This window comes from Panthera leo, chromosome F2 (genome assembly GCF_018350215.1).
Source record: "Panthera leo isolate Ple1 chromosome F2, P.leo_Ple1_pat1.1, whole genome shotgun sequence".
In the NCBI taxonomy this organism is placed as follows: domain Eukaryota; kingdom Metazoa; phylum Chordata; class Mammalia; order Carnivora; family Felidae; genus Panthera; species Panthera leo.
In genome coordinates, this window is record NC_056695.1 from 83,031,947 (window position 1) to 83,046,699 (window position 14,753).

The 14,753-nt window shown below is 50.5% G+C and overlaps 1 protein-coding gene and 1 long non-coding RNA gene across 8 annotated transcripts; one reads left to right on the plus strand and one right to left on the minus strand.

Annotated features, from left to right (window-relative positions):
- Positions 1-2,848: 2,848 nt before the first annotated feature.
- ZNF517 (zinc finger protein 517) lies at positions 2,849-10,073 on the minus strand. 6 transcript variants are annotated; one of them, XM_042923961.1, is made up of 5 exons: positions 10,056-10,067; positions 7,702-7,840; positions 6,259-6,385; positions 5,860-5,973; positions 2,849-5,073 (listed from the first exon to the last, which is right to left on the minus strand). In XM_042923961.1, exons 2-5 carry the CDS (start codon positions 7,753-7,755, stop codon positions 3,734-3,736), a joined length of 1,635 nt encoding a protein of 544 aa, XP_042779895.1. In that variant the 5' UTR covers positions 7,756-7,840; positions 10,056-10,067; the 3' UTR covers positions 2,849-3,733. The 6 variants fall into 6 exon arrangements, with proteins under 6 accessions (XP_042779895.1, XP_042779897.1, XP_042779896.1 ...); XM_042923963.1 differs by lacking the exon at positions 10,056-10,067 and adding an exon at positions 7,062-7,125 and having other exon boundaries at positions 7,702-9,782; XM_042923962.1 differs by lacking the exon at positions 10,056-10,067 and adding an exon at positions 7,062-7,185 and having other exon boundaries at positions 7,702-9,782.
- LOC122210994 lies at positions 7,303-10,478 on the plus strand. Of its 2 annotated transcripts, none has more exons than XR_006198403.1 (4): positions 7,303-7,410; positions 8,489-8,598; positions 9,464-9,535; positions 9,734-10,478. It is a non-coding gene; the product is annotated as an uncharacterized LOC122210994 (long non-coding RNA). The 2 variants fall into 2 exon arrangements; XR_006198402.1 differs by having other exon boundaries at positions 7,304-7,410; positions 8,516-8,598.
- Positions 10,479-14,753: the final 4,275 nt, after the last annotated feature.

Sequence of the window (14,753 nt, forward strand, 5' to 3'; positions counted from 1 at the left end):
GCAGAGCCTGTGATGTTTCCATCATGCATCTCTTCTGTGCTCAACAAGGATCACATGCTCAATAGAAACCTGTTTGAAAGACTGAGTAACCTGAGTCAGCAAACTTATTTTTCTTTAAAGGAACATAAAAACTGAAAAATAGGATTTCCAAAAATTATGTGGATTTCCTGCACTCAGAACGGGAGTTCAAGTTTAATTAGAATGGAACTGAAATATGGCTGAAGTGGTACTCAGAGACACACCTTTTACAAAATTCACTCTACCAGATGTCACTGATACTTTTGAATTCTTTTTCAGAGGAGAGCTGCTTCCTGTTAGTGTCCATTTGAATACTGCTGTTTAAAAAAAGTCAGGGCTCACACCCATTGGGATTGCTACTATCAAAACAACAAAAAACAAGTGTTGACGAGCATTTGGAGAAAGGGAACCTCGTGCACTGCTGGTCGGGGTGTAGAATGATGCAGCCACTGTAGAAAACAGTAAAAAAATTAAACACCATTACTTTATGACCTAGCAATTCACTTCTGGGTGAATACACAAAGGAATTGAAAGCAGGGTCTGGAAGAGATGTTTGTACACCCATGTTCACAGCAATCTTAGTTACAGTCGCCAAAAGGTGGAAGCAATGCAAGTCTCCATGACAGATGAGTGGATAAGGAAAATGTCCAACCATACAATAGTAAATATTACTCAACCTTTTAAAAGGAAAGACATTGTATCACATGCTACAACATTGATAAATTCAGAGGACATTATACTCTGTGAAATCAGCAGGCACAAAAGGACAAATACTATTTTACTCCACTAAGATGAGGTTCCTAGAGTAGTCAGAAATCATAGGGACATGAAGTAGAATGGCAGTTACCAGGATCTGGGAGAAGGGAATGGGGACTTGTTTAATGGGAATGGTTTCAGTTTTACAAAATGAAAAGGGTTCTCAAGATGGATGGTTGTGATGGGTCCACCGTATGAATACACTTAATACCACCAAACTGTATACTTAAAAATGGTTAAGATGGCAAACACTGTGTATATTTTACCACAGTTTTTTTAAAATTTTGGAAAAAAGTCAGGGCTGAAAACTGGCTTTGTGCTTTGAAAAAGGGCACCTCTTCAAGTATATTCTTAGTTTACTTAGTGAGAAAACCACATTTTGCAAATACTTCGAGGATTTGCTGACAAGATCACCAGCTGATGCTTTTCCACAGGCTGGAGGCATGGGGAAACCTAAGCTTGTTTGCTTGCTTATTTAGTTAGCTAATTTATTTATTCTGAGAGGAATGAGAGAGAGAGAGAGAGAGAGGTGGGCAAGGGCAGCTTGGAGCCTGACTCAGGGCTCAATCCCACAAACCAAGATCATGACCTGAGTTGAAATCAAGAGTTGGACGCTCAACTAGCTGAGCCACCCAGGCGCCCCAACCTAAGCTTTTAAAGGCCTTCTAACTGATTACTCCAGACCTACCAGGATACTTAAAATCAGTTGATTAGGTGCTTTAATCACATCTGCAAAATCACAACAGCCTTTGGGTTAGTGTCTAAGTATTAGGTAGGTGTGTGAGCTACAAATGACCGCCATTTCCTTCCTCCTGCATAGCCTGCCACTCAGGAATTCAGCTGAAAAGGAATTCTGGGGGCAGTTTAGCCCGGTGACTTGACACACTAAAAGTCCTTTCAAACACTAGAGTAATCCTGTTTGTAAAAACACAGGCACACATATGCTGAATATTTGAAATGTAGAGAAAAAAGTCTGGAAGGAACTACCCAGACTTAACAGGTGTATGTCTGGGGAGTAAGGTGGGAATGTGGGACAAGGGAAGAGGGAAATATTTCCTATTTTTGTATTGAGATTTCGTTATTGTTTTACTGCAAATATGTAGTATTTCTGTAACTTAACCAAAGTAAAGAAAGTGTTTTATAAAATCCTGGGGTGGACAAGGCCTTCCTAATCACAACAAGACAGTTTTGCCCATAGGGAACATGTATTTTCTTATTAAAAACCTCATAATTAATAGCAAATAAGGAACTGGGAAAAAATATTTGTAATATATCACTTCCTCAAGTGTATGACGCAGTTTCTGTCCCATCTCTCCCATGCTCACCCACCACCAAAAGACCTGTGGTTTGTATCACAGTTGAAGAAACAGGTATTAAGGGAAAGGGATTGGAGCTCAACACAGAGGCTTAAAAACCTAATAAAAATAGGTACAAGAGCTTACAGGGAATTTACTCACGAAAAGGCCAAGAAATATAAATGAAAACAAGACTGGCATTTTTCATGATTAATCAAATGGTTAAAAACAGTCCCTCCACATCTGTAACCCTGATGGGGAAAGTCCACCTCAGCCACAAGCAAATGTGCACAGGTCTGCTACGGGGCCAACAAATACAGTGAAGGTGTGAGGAAAGGACAGATGTGTGACAGTAAGGAAGCTGCTACCTAAACCAGTCAGCAGGGACACGGTTCTAAGCAAAGTAAACCCCGATTTGTAAAACAAATACCATACATGTGCATTAGAGTCAGTGGGTGGGGAGGCACCTGCGTGACTCACTTGGTTAAGCATCCGACTTTGGTTCAGGTCATAGTCTCGTGGGTTCGAGCCCCACGTCGGGGTTCTGTGCTGACAGCAAGAGCCTGCAGCCTGGGTTAGATTCTGTGTCTCCCTGTGTCTCCCGACAATAAATAAACATTAAAAAAAATTTTTTTTAAGAGGCTAAGGGGGTGCCTGGGTGGCTCAGTCAGTTAACTGTCCAACTCTTGATCTCGGTTTTGGTCATGTCTTGTGATTCATGAGATCGAGCTCTGCTGAGAGCGCAGAAACTGCTTGGGATTCTCTCTCCCCTCTCTCTGTGCCTCCCCAACTCATGTTCTCTCTGTCTCAAAATAAATAAATAAGCATTAAAATTTTTAAAAAGAGGCTAAGAAAACACACCAAACATCGCTGTAGTGATCCCTGAAGAGTGAGACCAAAGGGCAGTTTTTTACATTTCTAAGTTCTTGCATTTCCCAAATGTCCTAAAATAAATTTATATTTGGGGGAAAAATGATTAAAAAATACACATTCACTGGTAGTTCTGCTTGGGGCTGGTGGGTTCCTTTCTGGCACACCTTTTGTAAGATGCTGTAGAAGCCCCTCAGTGTTCTCAGGGCTCCTGGGGTCGGGGGGCTGATGAAGAAGAAGGGTCACTAAGAGATGGCCCCTCTCACCAGCGGCCACCCAGGGAAGCTTCTCCCCAGTGAATACCTTCTGCCGACAGGCCTGCTGAGGGATCACACTTAGCCTGGCTGGGGCTCCCAAGGCACTGCCTGGGAGCCTGCAGACCCCACTCCCGAGTCCTGCTTCAGCCACCACTACCCCTCCAGCTTTGCCGTGGCTTGTCAACAAACCCTGGGTCTACCTGAGAGTTCCCAACATCTCCATGGCAGGTGCTGTGTGGATTCTAGTCCTCTGCCCCACTAGGTGGCTGGGTCCCCTGCCAACAGTCTGATCTTGGTCAATTCTAGTAACAAATGAACATCCAAAAAAAAAAAAAAAAGCCAACAGATTCCGCTCCCCTCCCCCCATCACAAGTCAATATTTGGAAAACCGAGGAGTGGAAAGAAAACGAAACCCACCCCCAACCCCCACTCGAGTTGGAGCCCGCGTGTGCCTCCAGGCGCAGACCTGGACGGTTGAGAAATGCCGCTCTCCCGCGGGCATCTGGGCTCAGCCGTCGTGGGGGGACCCGCTCTGGCTCAGCCTTCCTCACTGCCCTTCCCCCGGGCTGCTCGAGCACAGCCCTGGCCCTGACCCTTCTCACAGCCAAGCGGGGAGGACCGACAGCCTTCTGCCTTGGGGCCCCCTCCTGGATGAGTTCTCCGCCTGTCATCAACCCAACGGGGAGCCCAGTGGGGCACCCGTCTGTCCTCCCCACCCTCCCGGGAACACGCGGGCCCGTGGGCTTTCTGGTGTTGGACGGGGGCTGACGGCCGGCCGCAGGCCCCGCCACAGGCCCGGCACCGGTAGGGCCTCTCGGCGCCGTGGAGCCGGTAGTGCTCATTCAGCGTGTAGCTCCTGCGGAAAGCCTTGCCACACTCCGTGCAGGCAAAGGGCTTCTGCTTGGTGTGGGTCTTCTGGTGCAGAGTGAGGTTGGACTTCCGGCTGAAGGCTTTGCCGCATTCCCTGCACTCGAACGGCTTCTCGCCCGTGTGCAGCCTCTGGTGCAGGAGGAGCAAGGAGTTGTGCTTGAAGGGCTTCTGGCACACGGGGCACTCGAGCGGCCTGTCGCCCGAGGCGGTCTTCTGTGCGGCGCCGGGCTGGGGGTTCCGGCGGCCGCTGTCGTCTCGGGGGCCGTCCCCGGCGTGCAGCCGGTGGTGTTTGAGGAGCGACGACCCGCGGATGAAGCGCTGCCCGCACTGCAGGCACGTGTACGGCCGCTCCCCGCTGTGGATGCGGCCGTGCTCGTTGAGGGTGAACCTGCGGCAGAAGGCCTTCCCGCACTCGCCGCACTCGTACGGCTTTTCTCCCGTGTGGAACTTCTGGTGCTGCCGGAGCCGGGAGCTGCGGCCAAAGGCCTTCCCGCACTCGCCGCACTCGTAGGGCTTCTCCCGCGTGTGGACCCTGTGGTGTGCGGTCAGCTGAGTGCTCTGCCGGAAGGCCTTCCCGCACTCGCTGCACTGGTAGGGCTTCTCCTCAGTGTGGATGAGCTGGTGTCTCAGGAGGATGGAGCTCTGCTTGAAGGCCTTGCCACACTCGGTGCACTGGTAGGGCTTGGCCCCCGTGTGGATGACCTGGTGCCTGAGCAGCAGCGAGTTGTACTTGAACGCCTTGCCGCAAGCACACCTGTACACTCTCTCCCCAGCAGCCTCTGCAGGGCCCAAGCCTGGCTGTTTTTCCTCCAGGGTCCCCAGGGATGTGCTAAGTTCCCCACCAAGGCCGCCTGCCTGGGGGTCGAGCTGTCGTTTATCTGACCCATCTTTAGGACGGCCATTCCTCTCCTCAGGGAGGCGCCCCCAAACTGTGCCCAACAGTCCTAACTGCTTAGAGGACACTCTCCCCGGAGAAGACTCCTTGACCCCAGCCTCCATCCTAGAATCTGGAAGAATGAACAGAAAATGGAAAGGTGACCTCGCCTCTACGTTCACAAAAGGAACTCTGATTTGAAGACAGAATCCTCATGTCAAAGTGGTAGAGAGGTTTGGAAACTTCTTGCAAGAAAGAAACTGTAAAATCAGGGTTTGTATAAGAGGACCCAAAGGAAGGTTCATTAAGGGCTTAAGCACTGTGGGAGGTTAGCTCAAGAGGGGAACTCATGACCAGGGAGGGGCATCAGGAGGACAGGGGAGGGCAGAGCTTTGCCCAAAGTACTGGGGCAGAGGTTGGGGGGTAGGGAGCAGGCCTGATGCAGGAGTGGGTCCTGCAGGGTGTGGGGTACTGCTATCCTTTGCTCACCTCTTCCTCCCGGCACTCACTCACAGGTCATCCACTCAGTAGACAGGTCAGAGTCCTGCCCATACAGGCCCCATGGACCGCAGGCCACCTTTCCTCCCTTTCTGCAGCCTGTGCAGTCCCAAACTCAGGCCTTGGCATGTGAGCCACAGGGAGCTGGAAGGATCAAAGCAGCTCAAGGGTCTTCCCTGCTGGGTCTTCCTCACACACCCACTGCCCCCACAGATCTGGCCCGACACCTCGGGGCACCAGGAAGGATGTTCATGCACTTGGGTTTCTTGTACAAGTTAGTCCTGGGTGACCTCGGATGACAAGCAAGGTGTTTAGTAAGAAATTTGGCCATGCTGTGAGGAACTAAACGTACAGCCTTCCAAGCACCAGGGGGCTACAAGGAGCTGTGTGAAGGCCAGGCCTTGCTGTGCCTTGCACTTACCTGGGCACAGGTTGGCCACAGTCCCTTGCTCCTCAGCCACCTGCAGAATCAAAGCCCCTGGTTCCTCCCCTTGTTCCAAGAGGGAGATCAGCGCTGGTTTGGCAACGAGAAAGCCTACGTGCAGGGAGGAGAGCAGCATGTGTCAGGGAGCAGGAGGAAGGGTGTCTGGCTGCCTGGCTGGAGGCCTCAGAGGAAACACACTTGGGGTGGGTTGGAACACCTACTTTCCCAGGAGCAGGGCAGCTGGGTGGCCATGGAGAGATGAGGGGGAACCCCTCCAATTTCCCCTCTGAACATGTTAGGCTTTGAATTTGGAAAGGAACCAACTCCCCCAGGAGGCCGGTGGAAGAAGCAGGGTTGTGTCTGAGCCCAGCCCCAGGATGGAAGGGGAAGCCTCACCCAGTGAGGCCACGTGCCCGTAGTTCTCCAGCATCACGTCCCTGTACAGTGCCCGCTGGTCGGGGGCCAGGCAACTCCACTCTATTCTCGTGAAGTACACAGCCACGTCCTCAAACACAACGGCCTCCTGCAACCACAAACTCTGCTGTCTGGGGCTATCTGGGCAGGAGATGCGGAGACCATGTCAGGGATATTTAGGACACCTGTTCAGCTCTGGGAAGTCAAGGCTTCTGTATGGTCACTGCTGCATTCCTAAGGCCTGGCATGGGGGGGAGGGGGTACACCTCAACACTCTCCAAGGAAAAGTGGAACAGCCCTATTGCCAAAGCCACGGGAGAAGTGAGGGTCTCAACCTTGGCCTGGGTAGGGGCACCCTCGAGATGCTGGTGGCCGAGCCTCCACACTGGTGGGGAGAGTTCCTGTCCTGTTCTCTGGTTCTCCGCTCTTAGTGGAGAAGCCAAAGGCTGTGTGCACCAAGAAGGTCTGACCATTCACACCAGATGGAGGCGGGTGCTGGGGAGGGACAGGGCCCCTGACCTTGCTTGCTGACCCTTGAAGCTCAGGGGCTTCAGGAGACTGTGGGCAGCCTACTTCTGCCCAAAGCCTCAGGAAGGAGTTGACAGAGCCATTGTGAGTCTTCGAAGGGAGGAGGCTGACCCTTGGCTTACCGAATCCATCCCTGTGACCCACCTGCAGGAGTGGGAGCTACATGGGTGGGCCTGGGGCCCCCTGGGGAGGTCCTCAGGGCTGAAAAGCTGAGGATGGGGATGAAGGCAGCCTAAAGGCTCAGAGGGGACACTCACCTGGAGTCTGGGCGTCGCAAGTGGCACCGCCATTCCAAGGTCCCCTTCAGGGGAAAGGCAGGCGCTGGGGACGGTGAGTGTTGAGTAGGAAGAGCCCAGGCCTAAGGCCCATCCACCCCTGTCCCTGTCTCCCAGAAGGACCACCCAGATACAGAAGAGACAGGAAAGCGTGAGACATGAGGCAAGCACATCCCGGTCAGCCCAGACGACCCCTCACATCCCAAGAAGCCACAACCTGAGACCTGCTCACCCACAAGCCTCCACCTCTCACTCCTGGTTTTCCCAGGGATGTCTTCTGGGACCATCCTACTTCAAATGATATTCCCGGGTGTCTGGATAGCTCACTCAGGTAAGAGTGTGACTCTTGATTTCCACTCAGGTCACGAGCTCACAGTTTGTGAGTTCAAGCCCTGAGTCAGGCTCCATACTGACAGACTGGAGCCTGCTTGGGGTTCTCTCTCTCCCACCCCCCACCCCCCCCCCCACCCTTCCCTCACATGTATGTGTGCTCTCTCTCAAAATAAATAAACTTAAATAAATAAATAAAATGCCATCCCCACCGCAGAATCCCTTCCCTATCCTCATTCCGTTTTATTTTCATCCATAGCACCTGTTATCGGACATAATGCAGTCAACTTACTTGCTTCTTATCCACCTTCCCCCATGAGATGAGGCCTGAAGTCTGGTTATTCATGCTGTACCCCCAGGGCCTGGGGGAGGGCCTGATACACAGCAAGGATTTGTGGAATGAATGAGTGGTTCCCTGACAGTGGGTGATTCTGCAACCAGTAAAACCATGTTGTGGAACACCAGAAAACATTGTTACTGCATTACCACGTGAAATAAGCAAACTCTAAGCAAAAAAATAAATCTGGCAGCACATACCCCAGCCCATTAGCCTTAGTTTCTTCCAAGGTAGTTTTTATTTTCCTTCTTCTCATTTTTCTGATTTCTCTAAGACTTATTGCTTATTTTGAAATATGTGTCGCAGTTGAGGAAAAATTATTTATAGAAGCCAGTAAATACGATCTGCTCTGGCTAGGTGCTCAGAGTAGACTCTGGTCTCTGTGTCCCCTCCTCAATGGACACTTGAGCTCCTGTGTATTGGGTGGAGGTATCTAGAGTACCCTCTTCTGTGGGGCTTGAGCCTCCTAAGTAGCTGCCGCTTTGTAAAGCGATGTCCCTTTTGGCAACAGCAGAAATCCTGCAGTTATGATGCTATGAGGTTAACATCTGGCAGGAAGGCCCTTTTAACGTGAGAGTATAACAGGCTACAGAAGATGATCTGAGAGGCTTGGTGAGTCATCTGTGCCCGGACAGCACAAACGGCAAATGCAAAGAGCAGGGCCACACCACTACTAGACACCGCACTGGGCTGTCTGTCCAGGGCAGTCTGCGTGGACCATTGCTGCTGCCCCTGTTGACAGAGCTATTGTCCTCCTCACCCCGACAAGACAGCCACAGCATCTTAAGAGGAGGAGCATCTCAGAAGACCTGGCTGTCAACTCAACACATACCACTCTCCACAGTTAGGAGGGTAAGTTACCATGCCTGTCTCTTTGCTTATTTCTGGGGAATGCATGTCCTCAGGGAGGGGCCACCTGGTTAGAGGGGAAAAGACCTGATTTTAGTCCTATCTTTGGAGCCAGGGAATGAGTCTTTAATGTGAGAAAAACAGCGCTAAGTTGAAAAAAGTGGAGGAGAGGATACAATGATAACAAAACAGGTTCCTGCTCGGAGTCCTGAGACAGAAAATATCAAGGGGAAGGGGAGCGCTAACTTACATGGGGGATCAGGGAGGGCTTCTTGAGGGGATTACATTTAATTGGGGCCTGGAGGACCAGCAGGAGTCATTCTTTCCCTCCAATTTTGAATAAAACCTCTGTTCCTCAGGGGACTGGGGCACCTTGCTCCACTCCCTCACCTACCCCCTTGCGTACTACACTGCAGCCAAGCTGGTGTTCTCTCTGTTACTCAAATTAGCCAATGCCATTCTGATGCACTTTCCTTTGCTTACAAGGGCTTAGCAAGGCCTGTCAGCCACCAGGTTTCAGTTCAAATGTTAACTTCTTGCAGAGACCTTCCCTGCTCACCTACAGCCACCCCTAACTCTTTAACTCTCACAAACCTATCCTCTTGGTTCATTTTCTTCATAGCCCTTGAAATCATCAAAAACTATTTTCTCAGAGCACCTGGGTGGCTCGGTTAAGCATCCGTCTCTTGATTTCAGCTCAGGTCAAGATCTCACGGTGGTGGGATTGAGCACAACTGGGCATGGAGCTGGCTTAATTAAGATGCTCTTTCTCTGCCCCCTCCCTCACCCGATTACACTCTCTCTCAAAAAAAATTACTTTCTTGTTTGTTGCCTCTATTGCATTAATGCCTCACTTCTATTACAACAGATGCTTCATGAAGTCAGGGATGTTACCCCTTCACTGCAGTATCCCCAGCACTAGAAGGGTCCTCAGGACAAGGTAAGTATGCCAGTTGTCCGAATGCTAGTCGTCCAATGAACGAGGCAACTCCGCGAAGAGGGGGCGGGGGCGAAGAACCGCACAGGGTATAAAGCAAGGGCGTCGGGCTGACAATTGGTTGGAAAACGAGGGTGCAGGGGAGAGGCAGCGCATGGGGTGGCCAGCCGGCACGAGCTGCTCACGAGCGGGTGTGCTCAGGCAACTGCAGGCGCGAGGGGGACGCAACCCGGACAGAACCGGTCCTCCCAGGTCTCCCACCACTGCAGCCTCAGCTCTGCGCAGCCACCCAGGCTCTGCGGGACCGGCCCGCACACTTGCCGCGCCAGCCGGTGGGAACCGGACTCCGGACCCTCCCTAAGGCCCAGAACGAAGGAAAAACGAGGGGGCGGCGCCGGCTGCAGGTCAGCGCCCCGCGGTGCTCAGCGCGGCCTCTGTGCGGACCACAGCCTCAGCCAGGCCGGGTTCAGAGAACCGCACTCACCCCACTCCGGTCCCCGCCCCGCGGCCAGGACCTACTCACCCTGGGCCACTATCCCGGACCGCGCGCAGAGGGCGCCGGGAGCAGGCGGTCCGGTTCCGGCCCGCCCCCGGAAACGGGTCTCAGCGCCGCTCTAGGAAGCTCGGAGGACCACGCGCCTCGGTGGGCGCCTTTTGGCTCCTACGGCGCGAGGCTGGTGATGGAAGAGGGCCGCTGAGGGCGGGGCGCTGTTCTGGACCTGATCTCCCGTGAACCCCCAAATCCGAGGGGCGAGCCCGCTGCGGGAGTCGGGGATCCCGGCGCAGAGCCCCCAAGCCTGAGAGCAGACGCGTCCACGCGAGACCTCGAGAAAGGCAAATGGAAAAGTCGAGCATCATTCCAGACAACCGGGTGCTGAGGCAGCGTCCTTTCTCTTTCAACTTTTTGTTGTTAGATAATTATAAAATCATGCAAGTTGCAAAGGCAGTACAGAGAGGTCCTGTGTATCCTTCACCCTCTTCCCCTACAGTTGAAAAAGCTGCTCTACGATCGTGTCTTTCAAACTTTTGTGACACAGTAAAAAATGCTTTACAGTGTGACCCAGCACACGCACAAATCTATGCTTATGAATAAATGCTTACACATATAGTAATTTTAAAAGAACTTAAGCAAAACTATTTAGTCTTATGCGATGAAATCTCGTATATTTTTCTTTAAATGTTTTCTTATTTTTATAAAGGGGAGGGGGGACAAAAGCAGAGACCACCTTTTTGAAGAGGGACACAATAGCCAAAATCTACAAGGCAGCAAAGGAGGCATCTATATTTTAAATATTTTTAATGTTTATTTATTTCTGAGAGAGAGAGAGAGAAAGAGACAGAGTGCGAGTGGGGGAGGATCAGATAGAGAGGGAGACACAGAATCCGAAGAAGGCTCTAGGCTCTGAGCTGTCAGCACAGAGCCTGACCTTGGGCTGGAACTCACAAGCCACTCACAAGCCGTGAGATCGTAACCTGAGCTACCCAGGGGCCCCGGGAGGCATCTATATTGCAAGTAATTGGCATCATACAAACTACATTATCTGAAAATAAGATATTACATTTAGATATGGCTAAATAGTTTAAACAAATATGCTTAGAAACTAAACAGCAACCTGCAAAATAACTCACGGGAGGAAGAGAAAATCATACTTGGAATTGAAAGAAAATGAAAATACTTTGCAGGATACAAATAAATTTACATATATATACAGGCATACCTTGGAGATATTGCAAGTTTGGTTCCAGACCACTGCAATAAAGTGAATAATGACAATGAAACAAACCAAACGAATTTCTCGGTTTCCCAGTACATAACAAAGTTATGTTTATGCAGTAGTCTATTAAGCATGCAATAGCATTAGGTCTAAAAAAGCACCATACATACTTTAATTTTAAAATATTTTATTGCTAGGGGTGCCTGGGTGGCTCAGTAGGTTGAGTGTCTGACTCTTGATCTCGTGGTTTGTGAGTTGGAGCCCCACATCAGGATCCACGTTGACATCACAGAGACTGCTTGGGATTCTTTCTCTCCCCTCTCTCTGCCCCTCCTCTGCTTAAGCTTGTGCTCTCCCTCTCAAATAAATAACTTATAACTATATGTATATGTATATATATGTATATGTGTATGTATATCTATATCTATATCTATGTTGCTAAAAAATGCTAACCATCATCTGAGCTTTCGGCAAGTCCTATCACTGATCACTATAACAAATAATAATGAAAAAGTTTAAAACATTTCGAGAATTACCAAAACGTGACAGAGACATAAGTGAGCAAATGGTGTTGGAAAAAGGGCACCAACAGTCTTGCTCAATTCAGGGTTGCCACAGACCTTTAATTTGTAAAAAACACAGTATCAGCAAAAAATAAAATGAGGTATGCCTGTTTACATACACTTAGAACCTTTCAGCGCATATATGCAGATACTAAAAACATGAATGAAAGAACTGATTCTTCTTTTTTTCACTTAAATTTTGTTTGGTTTGTCTCAACATGTATATTTTCCTCATTTTTGTTTTGCTTTGGATATTTATATATAAGAATTATCCTTTACTCCAATTTTACCCCAGGTATTAGCTGGGCTCCCCTTTTCTGCTTGGAGGTACGGAGTTGGACACCACCCCTTCCACAGCTTTTGGAGGTCTAAAGACATCCCAAGAATTTTTACTAGTTTTCATGCACACTTACAAAAAAACAGTATTTTTAAAAGTAGAATACATAGGAAGGAGTTACAAATACCTTTTGCATACTGCCAGATGAATTTTCACACCCTGAATATCCTGTGAAGCTAGCACCCATGTCAACAAGCTGATTTTGTCTGGGTACCTCAAAGCCTCCTAGGGCTCTCTTCGGGTCGCTCTCAAAACACCTCTCTGGTTGGTGTCCAAGTGTGCCCACTCTGACTTCTCTAGCCCTGATGACTTTTGTAGGCATGCTTTTTGTCCTTGGTGTATATCCACTCACTTAACTCCCACAATAACCGTATGAAAGACAGTATTATTGTTCCCACACGAAAGAATAGAAGCATAGTGTTGTTATTTGCCCGAGGGCAGCTGATGTGGGGGCGGGGAGCCAAGTGCAAAAAGACAGAAGAGAGTCGTGGTCGTGCATGTTTAAACCAAATTACTCTTGGGGCGCCTGGGTGGCTCAGTCGGTTGAGCGTCTGACTTCAGCTCAGGTCATGATCTCGCGGTCTCGCGGTCCGTGAGTTCGAGCCCCGTGTCGGGCTCTGTGCTGGCAGCTCAGAGCCTGCAGCCTACTTTGGATTCTGTGTCTCCCTCTCTCTCTGCCCCTCCCCAGCTCATGCTCTGTCTCTCCCACTCTCAAAAATGAATAAATGTTAAAAAACAAAACTTTAAACCAAATTACTCTTGTGTGTACATGACAAAAAAAATATTTAAAAAGCAACTTTAAAAGAAAATAAAGAACTAAGAATAAAGTTTGAAATGCTGGGAAGAGGTAACCTTGGATGGCATGGGAAAGGTGGCTGGCTCACCAGCATGAGCAAAGGCAGATGGGCCCCTCTTGAAGGCTTGAGAACCCCCATGCCCAGTGTGGCTGCCCCTGGAGAGGTCCCCATCATCAGGTGACCCAGATTTGTGGAGTCCCTGCTGTGTGCCGGGCTTGGTGGCCCCTCACATGGGGACTAACATTCAGGCTAGCGAGATGGAGGCAAGTCAGAGATCTCTGGACTTTGAAGGGGGAGGGCACCAGCCAGGATCCCCATCTCTGCAAGAACAGATGCGCTGAGCTTGAGGCAGGGGCACAATAAATATCAGGCAAGTGTCTGCACCTCAGAGAGCCCCAGAACTGGCTGCCCTCCCTTAAGTCAGTCCATGCCTGCCATCTCCAGGTGGGCCTTCAGGAGGAAGCATCCAAGCAAGCAAGCCTCCCCCGCCCCCAACTGCACTTCTCGGGGCTTCCCTGGGCCCAGAACCTTCACTGGGGGCTCACAGCTGCCATTCATCCCCTGGAACTCTTGGGCTGGCATTACTGACCATCTGCCTATGGCAAGGCTCTGAACACATGTTCTGCAGTAGGCCTGGTTAGCCACCTTCTGGCTGCATTGAGCTCTAGGGCAAAGAGAAAGTGGGGGCCCTCCTCCACCATATCTCATCCCAGAGATCTGAGACCTTCTTAGGGACCACATAGCCTGAGTGTCCAAGTACCGTCCCCACCTCCCTGCCACTCCCTGTGCCTTTCTGGTCCTCTGAGCCTATCCTGGGCTGACCTCAAAACCCCTCACTCTGCCCCAAGGAGGCCCAGGTGCCCCTTGATGAGGTTTTTTGGGGTGATAATGGGGTTCATGGGGTTAGGAGCCAACAGCCAAGAAAGAATTCTTGAGATGTCTTTGGTGCAAAAAGGTAATTTTATTAAAGCACGGGGACAGGACCCGTGAGCAGAAAGAGCTCTCCTGGGAACCATGAGAGACTGGTTATACCATGGAGTCAGGGGAGGTAGAGTCCAGGGGAAGTTCCCAAAGAGATTTTCATGTGCTAGAGAAGACTCACAGGATACTGGAGGCCTAGCTATTGTCAAACTAAGGTTGTTTTTCCCTCTAGCAAAGCATTACCATTAAGACAGTAGGGAGTTCAAGGAGAAACATTTTACTCTGCCTGCTTCAAGTATTTGCCAATGGGCTGTGGCTTATAAGGAAATTTAACTTCATCTGCCATTTCCTTCTGCCTTTGTTTCCCATATCACCCTCAGCCCCTGGCCCTGCCAGGGCTGCGATGCCTCCTGAGTCCCCAACCCTGCTGACCCAACTGTTGCCTCTCTTGGGGCCTCACGAGTCCCCTCTGCTTCTTCGCTTCAGCATGTGGCCACGTGGCCCCCTTCTTACTTTCTCACGATGTCATTCTTGTCACCGCCCCTCCAAGGCCTACCTGACTGCACTGCTGCTAGCAAACACCCTACTGCAAAGTCCTGAGTGCAAGTCTCTGTCCATTGGGACCCCTGTCCTCACTCCCCTTCCCTTGCGACCTCTCCCGCTACTGGTCTCCCCTGCACACCCACAGCCCTAGTCAAGAAGCTCTACCTGGACCTGCCTGTGGGCAGTTCTCACTCTGTGTGACCCCCAGGTCTTACCCCTGGCACCCTTTCCTGAAGGCTCCTCCCACTCCTCTGGGGCGGAACTCCGGAAAGTCCTCACTCAGCAGCATACGCCCAGCTGGGGGCTCCCTGCCCTGGCAGACTTGATCTTTGTCTCCAGCTCACA